The following is a 13,354-nucleotide window of genomic DNA, read 5'->3' on the forward strand; positions in this document are numbered from 1 at the left end:
CCCGGGATTACAAGACAAAACAAAATCTAGAACGTTATAATTATTGGACAGTTACAACCACGTTAACTTTCCGCTCGACACCGAAATGTAAACACAAAATAACTTCACAGTGCATCCGTGTATGATCGATTGTTTTGTTAAACGACCATGCTAACAAGACTCTCAGATGGATTAAAAAAGGTCTTATGCCAATAAAGATATTGACGCATAAACGAAGTGTAGGGGTCTAGTTACATTTGTCGCGAAGTCTGTGGAGTAACCGGTGCAGTGTGGTGTGGAGGCAGTTGGTACGAGTCGGCGGCCGAGGGTGACCACGAGAATACCAACGGATTAATGAACTAGAATTGGAACGCGATTTAGTGACGAGTGAATCTGTTGATCTGAAATTACGTTATTTTACATGTTTCGGCGATGAATCCACGGGGCCAGCGTAATTCTGAAGAAGTCGGTAAGTGAAGCATTATAAAACGATGTTGAAATACCTGGTGTATTTTCCGACAAAATTTTCAAGTCCCCTTTTCATTTTTCGATATTTTTTTCCATTAGCTTATTGTTATAAATATAAATTTATGTTCCCTTCCATAAAATTCAAGCGAGTCAATAATTAGAAAACCTTTAGGGGTAGTACAGGACGAAAGTCTTTTTCATTTAATCTACAGAAGGGATGAGTATTGATAGGCACATTGTAGGTTAACAATTTTATGTTTTAACTCGCGATTTTAAACCCCTTTTAATAGGCCTCCGTTTTGACCTTTTGAGCACAAACCTCTGAAAGTTTAATGTAGTAATTTTTTTTTAACTTTAGCTTTACGACGGCGTTCTGTGGAAATCGGTGGCTATTATTACCGAATATCCCACCAAATTGGCGACGATCCGGTAAGCCTTAAACACATTATACATTCTTAACTATTCTATATATGTACTTACTATCGTATTCATAGACAGTTGATATGAAGTGCGAAATTATTTAGAAAAATGTTCAAAGCTCTATCGGAAAATACTTAACTCGCCGATTAAAGGAAATCCAGTGCTTGGTGATTAACTTTCACATGCAAGAGTATACACCGTTACATTTTAGTCCTTTTAATCCTCTGGAGCAGTAACTCCTAACTGAAGCCGTCCGCGAACCGCATGCAACCGGGTCTATGTTATTTTTCATCCCGAAGTAAATTTATTCTAAACTACTCAAATTTTTATTTCATTAGGTTTTAATGTAGTCCCATAAATGCGTTTTGCTTGCTCTTTAGGCCCCATGGCTGAAATCTGTTTGTGGCCCCTATAAAAGAAGATTGAACACACCTGCTTTGAAGGGTTGCTCCAGTACATGGAATACTGTCGATTTGTATTTTTTCTTAAGCTTTCCCCTTTGTCATATTAACCAAAGTATATGTCCAACAGGAAGCACTCAAAGTAAACCCAACTCCAGAACTAACCACTTTTGGAGGCATTAAATTAGGATGGGTGCAGGTACGTTATTTCATATTCAAAACATATTTTCTTGTCGATACAACTGTCCCAATTTTGAGATGCAATAAAGTCAATAACGTGACGCCATCAGGAGACGTATGGAAGCTAAAGCTTAAGGTTATTCATGTAAATTTGTAGAGAAAAGTATGGGGAATGGAATGTGTACCATGACCACTAAAACTTCTTTTCCAAACACTACATTTCTGTTTTTCTATTTGTCGGCTAGGGTGTGTTGATACCATGTCTGCTGAACATCTGGGGCGTGATGCTGTTCCTGCGTATCTCGTGGATCGTGGCGCAGGCCGGGATCGCGTATTCCGTCGTCATCATCTTCATCTCTGGCGTAGTCTGCGTCATCACCACACTCTCCTTGAGCGCTATTTGTACGAACGGGGAACTACAGGGAGGTAACTAATTACATAAAGGATCAATTCTTTTCTAAATATTATATCAGTCAACACTGACTTTAATAACTTTCGTAGGAGGAGTTTATTTCCTGGTATCTAGATCTCTCGGCGCGGAACTCGGTGCGTCCGTAGGGATCATATTCGCGTTCGCCAACGCTGTGGCGGCAAGCATGAACACCATTGGCTTCTGTGATTCCCTCAACGAGTTACTCAAGTCTAAGAACATGACAATTATAGACAATGGTCCCAATGACACCAGGATAGTCGGTGCGATAGCTCTTTTCGTCATGTGCATTATTTGTGCTGTTGGTATGGATTGGGAAACCAAAACACAAGTAAGTCTTTACAGTCTAGACATTTGTCGTTACATGTCTTATTATAATAAGTATTGAAGAAAGTGAAGTTAGAATGGTAGAAATGTTTTTCGCACTTATATCAAATATCCAAGGATACATAAACGATAGCATTCTTACCCGATCTCGTCACATATACAAGACACCATGTTTAATAATAACACTAAGTTTATAGATTACTGATTACTATACGTCATTTGTTTAATGTTAGCCTCATTTTAATTGGGTCTATATTTTTCATCAAACTCAGGCTGTATAATTTAAATTTTTATGGTGCTTGCAGAATTTTTTGATAACTATAATAGTTACTGCAATAAGTAACTACATACTGGGTGCGATCCTTGGTCCAACAACAGATGAAGAACTAGCTCAAGGATTCGTAGGGCTCAGTGGTAGGTACCTGCATCTTTCAAAACCACAATCACTTGGTACTATACTATCAGATACAAAAAAAGCTATGACATCTGACATGCCTCGTTCACTAAGTCTTGATATTCTTGCAATTACCTACTGGTTTGTTGTAACTTAGGACTCTGCGAATCCGACCTTTTCTTATTCACCTACCTAATCTACATTGCACTAGGAACCTTGAACTTTTCACGTAGGAACCCTGATCTACTCTCTACATCTGCTTACAGTGGACAGAGCTAAAGCGAATTGGTTGCCGGACTACCGGTTCAGCGAGGGCGAGTTCTACGGCTTCTTCAGCGTGTTCGCGATATACTTCCCCGCGGTGACCGGGGTGCAAGCCGGCGCCAATATATGTGGTGATCTCAAGGTTGCTATATAACAATACGTCGTTGATAGGTTTCCATTACCATTCAAACATTGAATTGAATACTTATAAAAACTGATTCTTTTTTATTGATCTTGTATGTTCTTGGGCATAATGGTTTTTTCACTACCATACAGGGTATAGGCATATTCAAAGTTTTCATCAAGCCAACTAGTGTTTTAAATATCATCTGGGTACCTATGAACTGGCTTACATAATGTTACATTGCATCAACATATCGTTTGATTTGTCCAGGACCCAGGGACTGCCATTCCTAAGGGCACACTCATAGCCCTCGGTATATCGATAACGACTTACCTGGTGATGGCATCTCTGTCCGGCGCGGGGGCATTGCGTGACGCGTCCGGCGTTGTGAACGATCCAGCGGTCGACAGCTGCAAACCCAACTGTCCATACGGTCTTCATAACAACTATCAAGTAAGGGATTGAGTGTCATTGTATAATATATAATGATAAGTTTTAGGTAAATACTATGTATAATCCTGGTTGATTTAGGGCCCGTACAAAGCTGCTGTGTGTGTGTGTGTGTTTTAGGACATTCGAAAGCAAAGAACCCTTATCTCAAAACATCCATATGCTAAAGTGCTCTTGCGTTTTCGATTCTATTCTTATAATTCCAAACTTTACCTTTTTTACGAAATTGTTAACATTAGCGTTTTCATCTTTATAGATAATGCACCTGATGGCGTTCTGGAGCCCTCTCATCTACGCCGGCTGCTGGGCGGCAACGCTTTCCACTGCCCTCACTAACCTGCTATCAGTGCCCCGCTTGATCCAGGCTCTAGGCCTCGACCGCGTATACCCCGGACTAATATTCTTCTCGAAGCGTTACGGCAAACACGGAGAACCTTACAGAGGATACGTGCTTGTTTTCTGTGTTTCAGTGTCATTTTTGCTCATTGGTAAGTCAATATTTACGACCTACCGGGTTACCGAAATTGTCCAAAAGTGTTGTGACAGACAAAAAATATGGTAGACTTCCTTATTATAAGTAGACCACGTAATGTAAAAAAAAAACATTCTTCGATTTTATTTGATCATATATGATCAGATGTTCAGTACTATTATTTGCTATTACAGCGGATTTGAATATGATAGCGCCACTGATCACCAACTTCTACTTAGCATCGTACGCACTCATCAACTTTTGCACCTTCCACGCGGCCTTCTTCAAACCGATCAGCTGGCGGCCACGATTTAGGGTAAATCAATTTCAATTTTTTTTTGTTTTTTTTTAATGTTTACTCGAATCTTTTCTTCATAATTTTTTTTTACCAGCTACCAAAAATGACAGCTATATAAAATTTGTTAATGTCCTCAGTTCTTCAATACATGGTTGTCGCTGGGGGCTTCGTACTGTGCTAGCTATAATGATGGTGATCAGCTGGGTGATGGCGTTGCTCACCACGTTTATATTCATCACTCTATACCTTCTGGTATTGTACAGGAAACCAGGTATTTTTCTTGTAATATTTATTAGACTACAAAAAATCGCAATTCCATTTAAAATTTAAAGAACGTGATTTTATTCACCATTTTTTTTAAAACAATCAACAAAATCTTCACCCAATCCGAAGTTCTGAGGTAAAAAATAGAAAAATATAAAATACAAACAAATTGATAACATCCTCCTTGAAGTGGGTTGATTAAAATACTACTTATGTATTTCTGCCAGAACATTTGACGCTTTTTTCCTCTGAAATTCCAGAAGCAAGCTGGGGCAGTAGCACAGAAGCACAACGTTATCAAGAGACGATCACCAGTATATTAAATATATCACATCGCACGGCGAATATCAAATCGTTTAACCCCCAGCTGCTAGTGCTGGCGGGGAAGCCGGGGTCGAGACCTTGGCTACTCGACATGGGAGGTCTCTTAACGAAAGTTGGATCATTTATGCTCGTGGCGGATATTGTAACTGTAAATATAGAGCATTGTAAATAGTATTCCTTAGCTCCACGATTAGTAGTTTTCGAGTTATGCGACTTTTCCGTTATTAGAAACGAACTCCGAATTGCATACTAGATCTGTTTATACTGCCGTTGCATAAACTTGGTCGCATCTGCATAATTATATGCGCATTTAGAAAGTGTCTGAAAAGGGTAGGCCTTTTACAGGCACATTCGATTACTGAAACAAAAGCTTTTGGTTTTTTTTATTTCAGACCAAACTGACATTAGCTGAGCGACAAAAAAGACGCCTTGCGGCTGAAGAAATCTATCGCAAGGAAAGTTCGCGCGTTTTATATTTATATTATCTAATATTCTTCTCGAAGCGTTACGCAAACAGAACCTTACAGAGGATCTGCTTTTTCTGGTTCAGTGTCATTTTGCTCATTGTAATCAATATTACACTACGGTTACAAATTGTCCAAAAGTGTTGTGACAGACAAAAAATATGGTAGACTTCCTTATTATAAGTAACCACGTAATGTAAAAAAAAACATTCTTCGATTTATTTGATCATATATGATCAGATGTTCAGTACTATTATTTGCTATTACAGCGGATTTGAATATGATAGCGCCACTGATCACCAACTTCTACTTAGCATCGTACGCACTCATCAACTTTTGCACCTTCCACGCGGCCTTCTTCAAACCGATCAGCTGGCGGCCACGATTTAGGGTAAATCAATTTCAATTTTTTTTTGTTTTTTTTTAATGTTTACTCGAATCTTTTCTTCATAATTTTTTTTTACCAGCTACCAAAAATGACAGCTATATAAAATTTGTTAATGTCCTCAGTTCTTCAATACATGGTTGTCGCTGGGGGGCTTCGTACTGTGCCTAGCTATAATGATGGTGATCAGCTGGGTGATGGCGTTGCTCACCACGTTTATATTCATCACTCTATACCTTCTGGTATTGTACAGGAAACCAGGTATTTTTCTTGTAATATTTATTAGACTACAAAAAATCGCAATTCCATTTAAAATTTAAAGAACGTGATTTTATTCACCATTTTTTTTAAAACAATCAACAAAATCTTCACCCAATCCGAAGTTCTGAGGTAAAAAATAGAAAAATATAAAATACAAACAAATTGATAACATCCTCCTTGAAGTGGGTTGATTAAAATACTACTTATGTATTTCTGCCAGAACATTTGACGCTTTTTTCCTCTGAAATTCCAGAAGCAAGCTGGGGCAGTAGCACAGAAGCACAACGTTATCAAGAGACGATCACCAGTATATTAAATATATCACATCGCACGGCGAATATCAAATCGTTTAACCCCCAGCTGCTAGTGCTGGCGGGGAAGCCGGGGTCGAGACCTTGGCTACTCGACATGGGAGGTCTCTTAACGAAAGTTGGATCATTTATGCTCGTGGCGGATATTGTAACTGTAAATATAGAGCATTGTAAATAGTATTCCTTAGCTCCACGATTAGTAGTTTTCGAGTTATGCGACTTTTCCGTTATTAGAAACGAACTCCGAATTGCATACTAGATCTGTTTATACTGCCGTTGCATAAACTTGGTCGCATCTGCATAATTATATGCGCATTTAGAAAGTGTCTGAAAAGGGTAGGCCTTTTACAGGCACATTCGATTACTGAAAACAAAAAGCTTTTGGTTTTTTTTATTTCAGACCAAACTGACATTAGCTGAGCGACAAAAAAGACGCCTTGCGGCTGAAGAAATCTATCGCAAGGAAAAGTTCCGCGCGTTTTATATTTTGTTGCAAGAGTTCAGCTACGAGCAAGGTATCCTAGCTCTGTTGCAAGCCGCCGGCATCGGCAGGATAGCGCCGAACGTTCTACTGCTGGGCTACAAACACAACTGGACCGTCAGTTCACACGAAACGCTCCTCACTTATTATCGTATGATTCGGTAAGACCTATGTAATTGAGTTTTTGTATTATCATCGAATCTTAGCCAAGCATTATTCACAGCTTGAGTTGCTTTCCAACAAATAAATTTGCCCTTCTCTCTCGTGTCCTGTTAGGATAGTTGATCGGCTGTCCTGATGCCCTCCCCGCTACCCACAAACCCAACCTTAAGCTGGTCGTAGATCGATAGTTTTATTGCCTGCGGCAATTTAGGAACGTACCTACAAATGCAGAAAAATGACCTCATATCTGCAATATCTATTTAACAAAAATACAAGAAACCTACTACCCACCTATTTACATATTTCGTTGTCGTGTTACTCGCTATCAGTGCGTCCTTCAAGTTTGGGATGTCAGTGTCGATCTTGCGCGTGCCGTCGAACATGCGGCTGCCTGATTCGTTGATGGTGGCACGCGGTGCGAACCTGGACACTAACTCTGTGGGGCGCGACGACGAGGACTCGACCAGCGTGGTCCGCGGGCCGGGTCGGGGTCCGGCGGCGGGGCCCTCGTTTGTGGACACCGGCGAGCAACCGCTCTCGCAAGAGAGCCCGCACTCGCGCGCCGTCACCGTCATGAACTCCGACTCCGACCTCGAGATAGACAGCCCCCTGCGCTACGTAGCCGACGACCAGATGCCGGGTATGTTCCTACACGCTCATTTAAACTCACCGGCTGTGTTAGGGCGAGCGCTGACTTGAGTAACGACAGTATTAATGTTATTGACAAACTTGTTTTTTTCTTTTTGACTTAACACTCTTTTGTATATTGATGCGAACCTTTGACTTGACAATTGTGTAATATTAACAGAAAACCAAGAGACATGTTACCCGCAACTTCGTCTGTGTAACTATTTTGCTGGGTAGAATACAGTGATATATCCATCTTAGGATTCACTGAAATTAAATTAAGGAAAGAGCAACTTTGTTCACAATTTTTTTTAACGTATTTATTTTTATAAGGATTTACACCGTTTTATAAAAAATAATCCATAAAATAGTTATTAGTAATATTGAGTCAACCTTTTAAGATGGACATAACTGTCATTGATGATAGCGGTGATCCTTCCCAAAGAATGTATCTTTGTCGGTCAAAGAATTTTTTATGTCGATTTATTAGTTTTAGAGCCTATTCGTTTCAAACAAAAAGTCTAACGTTTCCTCTTGAGAATATAAGTATATCGGTATAGATGATTGTCGAGTTTTATGTCTACAAGGTTAAGTAATATTATCAATCTTAGGGTGAAGATTGTGAGCTTTATTTACCTATGTTTGTAGTTTAGCGCACACATAAAAAACAAATTCTAGCTCTAATGCTCGCCCTAAATTAATAAGACATCTCTCTAAGATGTAAGGTCCTTGTTTCTGGGTAGAACGAAAGGCTTTAAAATTACACCTTTTATAATTTCAGAAAGCGTAGGTAGTTTTGCTTACAACCTTATATGGCAGTACCTGTTACGTTTTTTGTTTCAAGAGTCGGCTTTAAATATACATCTCAGTCAAAGTGCTGCATCGTCCACGCAATCCAACAAATCCAGGATGTCAGCCCGGCAGCTAAATTACAAGCATTTCAATTTTCACAGTGTAATTATACTTTTTATTATGTATCCCTAGCGTTAAGTGTTGATAAAACTAATACTGGAAGCCGACCCCAACATAGATGGGAAAAGGCTAGGCCGATGATGACCTAAATCTACGTTTTACTAATAATATAGGTAAGAAATATTTCTTTGTTCGGCAACATAGATTCCGATGTAAATAAATCGTTTCTTTTCGGTCGGTCGAATCGGTCATAGTTGAATCCAAGCTAATTTCGAGTATGTTTACTTACAGACCAGCGTTTTGGATGTGTGGTGGCTGTTTGACGATGGCGGCATGAACATTCTGCTGCCATACATAATAGCTCGTCGATCTGGTAAAGAGAAAATGAATATGAGGGTATTTGCTCTACCCCGGGGTAATCATAGAAGGACAACGGAAGACGAGTAAGTGGCCAATTTTTTTTTTTCAATCGCGTTTCCGAAATTGCGCTGCGACATAGTAGCGGAGTAATTCTTCCAAAACATGAGTAACAGTTGTTTAACAATGTCATTAGTCATTTAGGTACGTTACATTTTTTTTCAATGAATACCTGTTTCTCCTCTCAACAAACGGCGCCTAAATATAGGTAAAAGGTGGACAAACGCATTGCTTATTTATTAACATACTATTCCAGCAGACTAGCACAGAAGAAATATCCACGTCCGTACAATTTGTCTATTCATCACAAATCGTTCTCCCCACAGAGTGGCGAAACTTCTGAAGTCGTTTCGCATCGAATATTCAGAACTTATATTGATTGAAGGTTTAAGCGAGAAGCCATCTGACAACACATGGAAATTCTTCCACAGCACAGTAATCAACCACAGGTGTTCCGGTGACGACGGTAGGTGTTCATATTATTTTATTCTTATTTATATAGTTAAATAAGTACCCTTAATATACATATGGAGACATTAAATAATGTGTTTGAGACATTGGAGAAATATTAACTAACCAAGGTTGCATGACTTGAGGTTTTATGCAATTCTATTGATATTTTTTCTCTCTCGGCGTAAAATGTTTCATTTGAGACTCACAGTTTTATGACACGTTGTAAAAACGAACGCATTGCTGATGTATAATTTGCTACATCGCTTTTAAAAGTCTATTCCAAAATCTGAACATTTATACATAATTCCGTAATCCAACATTTTTTTCTTTTAGAACTTCTTTTATCGGATACTGAAGCCATGAGGCTACATGGCAAGACAAGCAGATACCTGCGTCTAAGGGAACTGTTGATAGAAAACTCTTACGGAGCAGATCTCATCGTGATGTCGATGCCTTTCACTAGAGAGGTATTACTTACACCTTGTTAAATGTTTTTGTAACAGGGTATTGTAAGAAAAAAAATGTTAAGTAAGTCGGAAAGGTTTCCAAAAACTTATTGGATACCCATTTATTTATTCTCATAAACAAAAAATGAAGAGAATACAGTGAATAAAATCTCGTAGGACGTCACTTACCAGCATGCTTTTTACTAGCAAGTTATATTACTAGCCCCCACTACCATACATTTCATCGCCTTAAGCTCTTTTAATCTTCCCGTCCTTTTAATGATGTGTCAAAAAGGAAAATACGTATTCAATATTTTTGGGAAACTTTACTACTTAGTTTTTTTTGTCAAATACCCTATTGTGATACGGCGTAACGTGATTTATATGCCCGCAGGGTACGTCAGCCACAATGTATATGGCTTGGCTGGACATCATGAGTCACGACATGCCGCCAACGCTGTTTGTGCGCGGCAACTCCACTGTGGTCATCGATGGCTGAGCAGATTTGACTCTTATAGTAATAAAAATGGTCGATATTACTGATTCGAGCGCTAGGTTGCTCAATATATGATCGTGTATACGATCAATTATGCTGTAAAGATAAATAATTTTATGGTCACTGTGACTCGGAAGTTTATTCTAAAGAATCAGAACATCAAAAACCATATAAACTGTACAATGTAATGTATCTACATATGTTATTATGTATTATACTGGAGTTAAAAATAAAACTATTCTTTTAAATATATTACAAGTTTTTTTTATTTCACACATATTTCACAAGGGTTTTAATTTAGATTTAGAACAGAAAATAATTATGAAATATTTACAGTTACAAGAATCAACAGACGTTCCAGATTAACAATTTACTTAATAAGAAACAATATAATTAGAGAAACATGTTTAGATACACCATTATTTGTCTATTTTCAGACCGACGTAAAATCGTTCGCAGAAGTTGCATAACAAATATTTACACCAAGTGCTACATTTAAAAACGATAGGGTTTGTTCACAATAGGGTTCCGCGAGCGACGATAAGTGGGCACACTGCGTGCGCGAGGACAGTCGCGGACACGACACGGGACACGTCTACTGCGATATGTACGTTACGTAACAGGACGGCGGTTCTAAGTATATACATCTCTCATAAGATATGTTGCTATGCTTTCTTTTCAAAATAAATATGTGTGCACATCAAAATATCTCATTTAATTTGACAATATTATTGTATGTATGTTTGATTAAATCCTTTACTAGAACGAATTAGAAACGAAGATATAGGTTGATTTCAACTTTGAGGTTATAATAAATTTACGCTAGTACGACGGGCCGCGTGTAAATCTTTAGAACATATTAACATTACTCAGTCTATGTAAAATTTATAATATAATAATTTATAATAATTCGTAACGACGTCTAGATGCCTCAGAACATTATCATAAATTCATATAATGGCTCAAGAAGAGCGTTAGCGATTATAAAAATGTATAATACACATGCGACACTTCGCGAATGAAACATTTAAATGGTTAGCATGAATTCATGTTTTAAGCCTACCAGCACCTCAACGTATATTAAATCGTACCAAATGATATTCAGCGGTCACATTTACATAAAATGATTTTGTGGCATTTAAATATAATAATTCATTCATTGAATACAAAATAAACATGACTACATAAGTTACAGACAAAAACTTCACACAGCCATATAACTCCTTACATCATATAAATAAATATTAAAAACCTAAATAATCGTGGAAATATTTTTGGTTACACAGTATAATATGCAAATAAATACTTGAGTTAGGAGGCTTCCTTCCCATACCTGATAATTCAGTTCTTATTCATGCTACAGGAACGTTTTGATAATATTTTCTTAAGCTATGCGGATAGCGTGTAGCTCCAGCCGCTGGCGCACGTAGTGTGTGGTCGTGTGCGGGTCGTGTGTGGGCCCTGTCGCTCGGGTCGCACTGCTAGCCTAATGAACACATCTGTCATTTGTGCAGTTGCTTGGCGGCTGTGAGAAGGGGTTCCGTACTATTGCACCGTGTCCGTTCACGCGCGGTCTTTGGTCAGTCGGACTGAGGTCTATGACACGTACACGTGGGTGGGTGTTGGTTAGCGATATAAACACTGTATGAGTCTGTGAGAGCAGTCGCTCGGCTGAGGTCACTGCGGGCGCGCGCTCTGCGGGGGCAGGCTCACAGCACGACGCAGGACGGACGAGTCAGTCTTCATTCAGACTCTTCTTCGTTTTCGTCGTCGAAGCCGGCCAAATCTGCAGAGTCCAGGTACCCGTGCATCACCTGGAAATACATTACATACGTACAGTTATTTCAGTCAGGACAGTCAACAACCTACCCTCCATTGGTTTAGGTAACGGTACTCACCGCGTACTCGAGCAGCGCCAGATGGCAGAACACGTACTGGTCGGGCATCTGTATGGAGTGCGCTCGCTGCGCGCGGATCCGCTCCACAGTGCCGCGCACGTCCAGCGCGCCCTCCGCCGCCAGACGCGACGCGCAGATGTCCAGCGTCAGGAACGTGCCTGGAAAATTTAATTACAATAAAAAAAAAACATTATTTTTAAAATGAAACTACTTTATAGTAAAACTGAAACTACATAGAAGCTTAAGCTGACCTGTCCTTCCGATACCCGCTGAACAATGGACGACAATGGGAGGTCCTCTACTGTGTCCAGCCCAAGCATCTCCCAACCTGTAAACGATGGACAATGATTAATAAATCTGTCCCACAAGTGAGTGAGCGTGTCCCGTCGTCGTCGTCCCCTGTACGTACTCGTGCAGCGCCCGCTGCTGCGCGCGGCGCACGAGGAGCAGGAAGCGCAGCACGGGCTGCGCGCTGCCGCCGCCCGGCACGCCGTAGTCCGGCCAGCGCGTGTACTGCCCGTGCCACACGCGCCGGGACTGCGCGCGCTGCGGACACGGATAGCGTCACATGCATTGGCAGCAACAAAACTAGTACGCAAAAGATTACTTGAACGCAAAAGGTCGGAACAATTCAGCGCTTTGTGCTCCAACGTCAAAAATGCAAGCATTAAATAGCATAAGATTGAAAATATTGCTCAAACGTTGAAGAGGTAAAATCAAGCTTGAAACTATTTTTTTAAATTGGATAATTTTAGTGGTTTCTTAGGTTTACGCGAATGTTAAACATTGACATGAAACTACTTTTACGAATTTTATCGCGGTTTAATTTTAGATTTTAGTTCCCGACCCTTGAACCTCATGGACTATTTATAGCAAAAAATTAACTGCAGTAGCAGTTCATACCCTGAGGTCGGTGAGCAGCAGATGCGTGATGGTGTAGTCGTCCTCTTGCTCGACGGCCTCGGTGGTGACGGCGAAGTCCCCGTAGACGGCGCGCTGCGCGGCGGCCAGCGGCCAGTACTGGCCGCACTTGACGCGCCCGCGCTCCACCGCGCGCGTCGTCATCACCAGCACCAGCGAGCCCTGCTCCCACACCATGCGCCAGAAGTCACCGAAAGTCTTTGGCAGGGGACCTACAAAAACAAATAACGCTCTCTTATTTTAATTCTGCAAAATTTTCCACAAAATCTTTTGCTGATAAGCAAGGTCCTTGAAAATCTTTATTTGTGTAAATATACTAGCTATG

The 13,354-nt window shown here is 40.1% G+C and overlaps 2 protein-coding genes across 5 annotated transcripts in view; one reads left to right on the top strand and one right to left on the bottom strand.

Annotated features, from left to right (window-relative positions):
• LOC113503405 (bumetanide-sensitive sodium-(potassium)-chloride cotransporter-like) lies at nucleotides 1–10,462 on the top strand. Of its 3 annotated transcripts, none has more exons than XM_026885345.1 (19): nucleotides 1–448; nucleotides 806–876; nucleotides 1,399–1,467; nucleotides 1,694–1,874; nucleotides 1,950–2,209; nucleotides 2,511–2,619; nucleotides 2,866–3,005; nucleotides 3,258–3,440; nucleotides 3,694–3,925; nucleotides 4,104–4,225; nucleotides 5,770–5,905; nucleotides 6,159–6,370; nucleotides 6,617–6,858; nucleotides 7,189–7,499; nucleotides 8,268–8,440; nucleotides 8,690–8,841; nucleotides 9,142–9,281; nucleotides 9,602–9,735; nucleotides 10,109–10,462. In XM_026885345.1, the coding sequence occupies exons 1-19, from the start codon at nucleotides 412–414 to the stop codon at nucleotides 10,211–10,213; spliced, it is 3,009 nt and encodes a 1,002-aa protein (XP_026741146.1). In that variant the 5' UTR covers nucleotides 1–411; the 3' UTR covers nucleotides 10,214–10,462. The 3 variants fall into 3 exon arrangements, with proteins under 3 accessions (XP_026741146.1, XP_026741147.1, XP_026741148.1); XM_026885346.1 differs by having other exon boundaries at nucleotides 8,331–8,440; XM_026885347.1 differs by lacking the exons at nucleotides 8,268–8,440; nucleotides 9,142–9,281; nucleotides 9,602–9,735; nucleotides 10,109–10,462 and having other exon boundaries at nucleotides 8,690–8,806.
• A 484-nt stretch (nucleotides 10,463–10,946) lies between these two features.
• The window catches only part of LOC113503407 (tyrosine-protein phosphatase non-receptor type 9), a 41,108-nt gene continuing 38,700 nt past the window's right edge, over nucleotides 10,947–13,354 (bottom strand). For both annotated transcript variants that reach the window (XM_026885355.1, XM_026885354.1), the window contains exons 11-15: nucleotides 13,012–13,241; nucleotides 12,518–12,654; nucleotides 12,360–12,436; nucleotides 12,109–12,266; nucleotides 10,947–12,024 (exon numbers count right to left, since the gene is read on the bottom strand). In XM_026885355.1, the coding sequence (XP_026741156.1) occupies nucleotides 11,953–12,024; nucleotides 12,109–12,266; nucleotides 12,360–12,436; nucleotides 12,518–12,654; nucleotides 13,012–13,241 (674 nt within the window). In that variant the 3' untranslated portion in view covers nucleotides 10,947–11,952. The remainder of the gene's footprint in view (nucleotides 12,025–12,108; nucleotides 12,267–12,359; nucleotides 12,437–12,517; nucleotides 12,655–13,011; nucleotides 13,242–13,354) is intronic.

This window comes from Trichoplusia ni, chromosome 19 (genome assembly GCF_003590095.1).
Source record: "Trichoplusia ni isolate ovarian cell line Hi5 chromosome 19, tn1, whole genome shotgun sequence".
Lineage (NCBI taxonomy): Eukaryota > Metazoa > Arthropoda > Insecta > Lepidoptera > Noctuidae > Trichoplusia > Trichoplusia ni.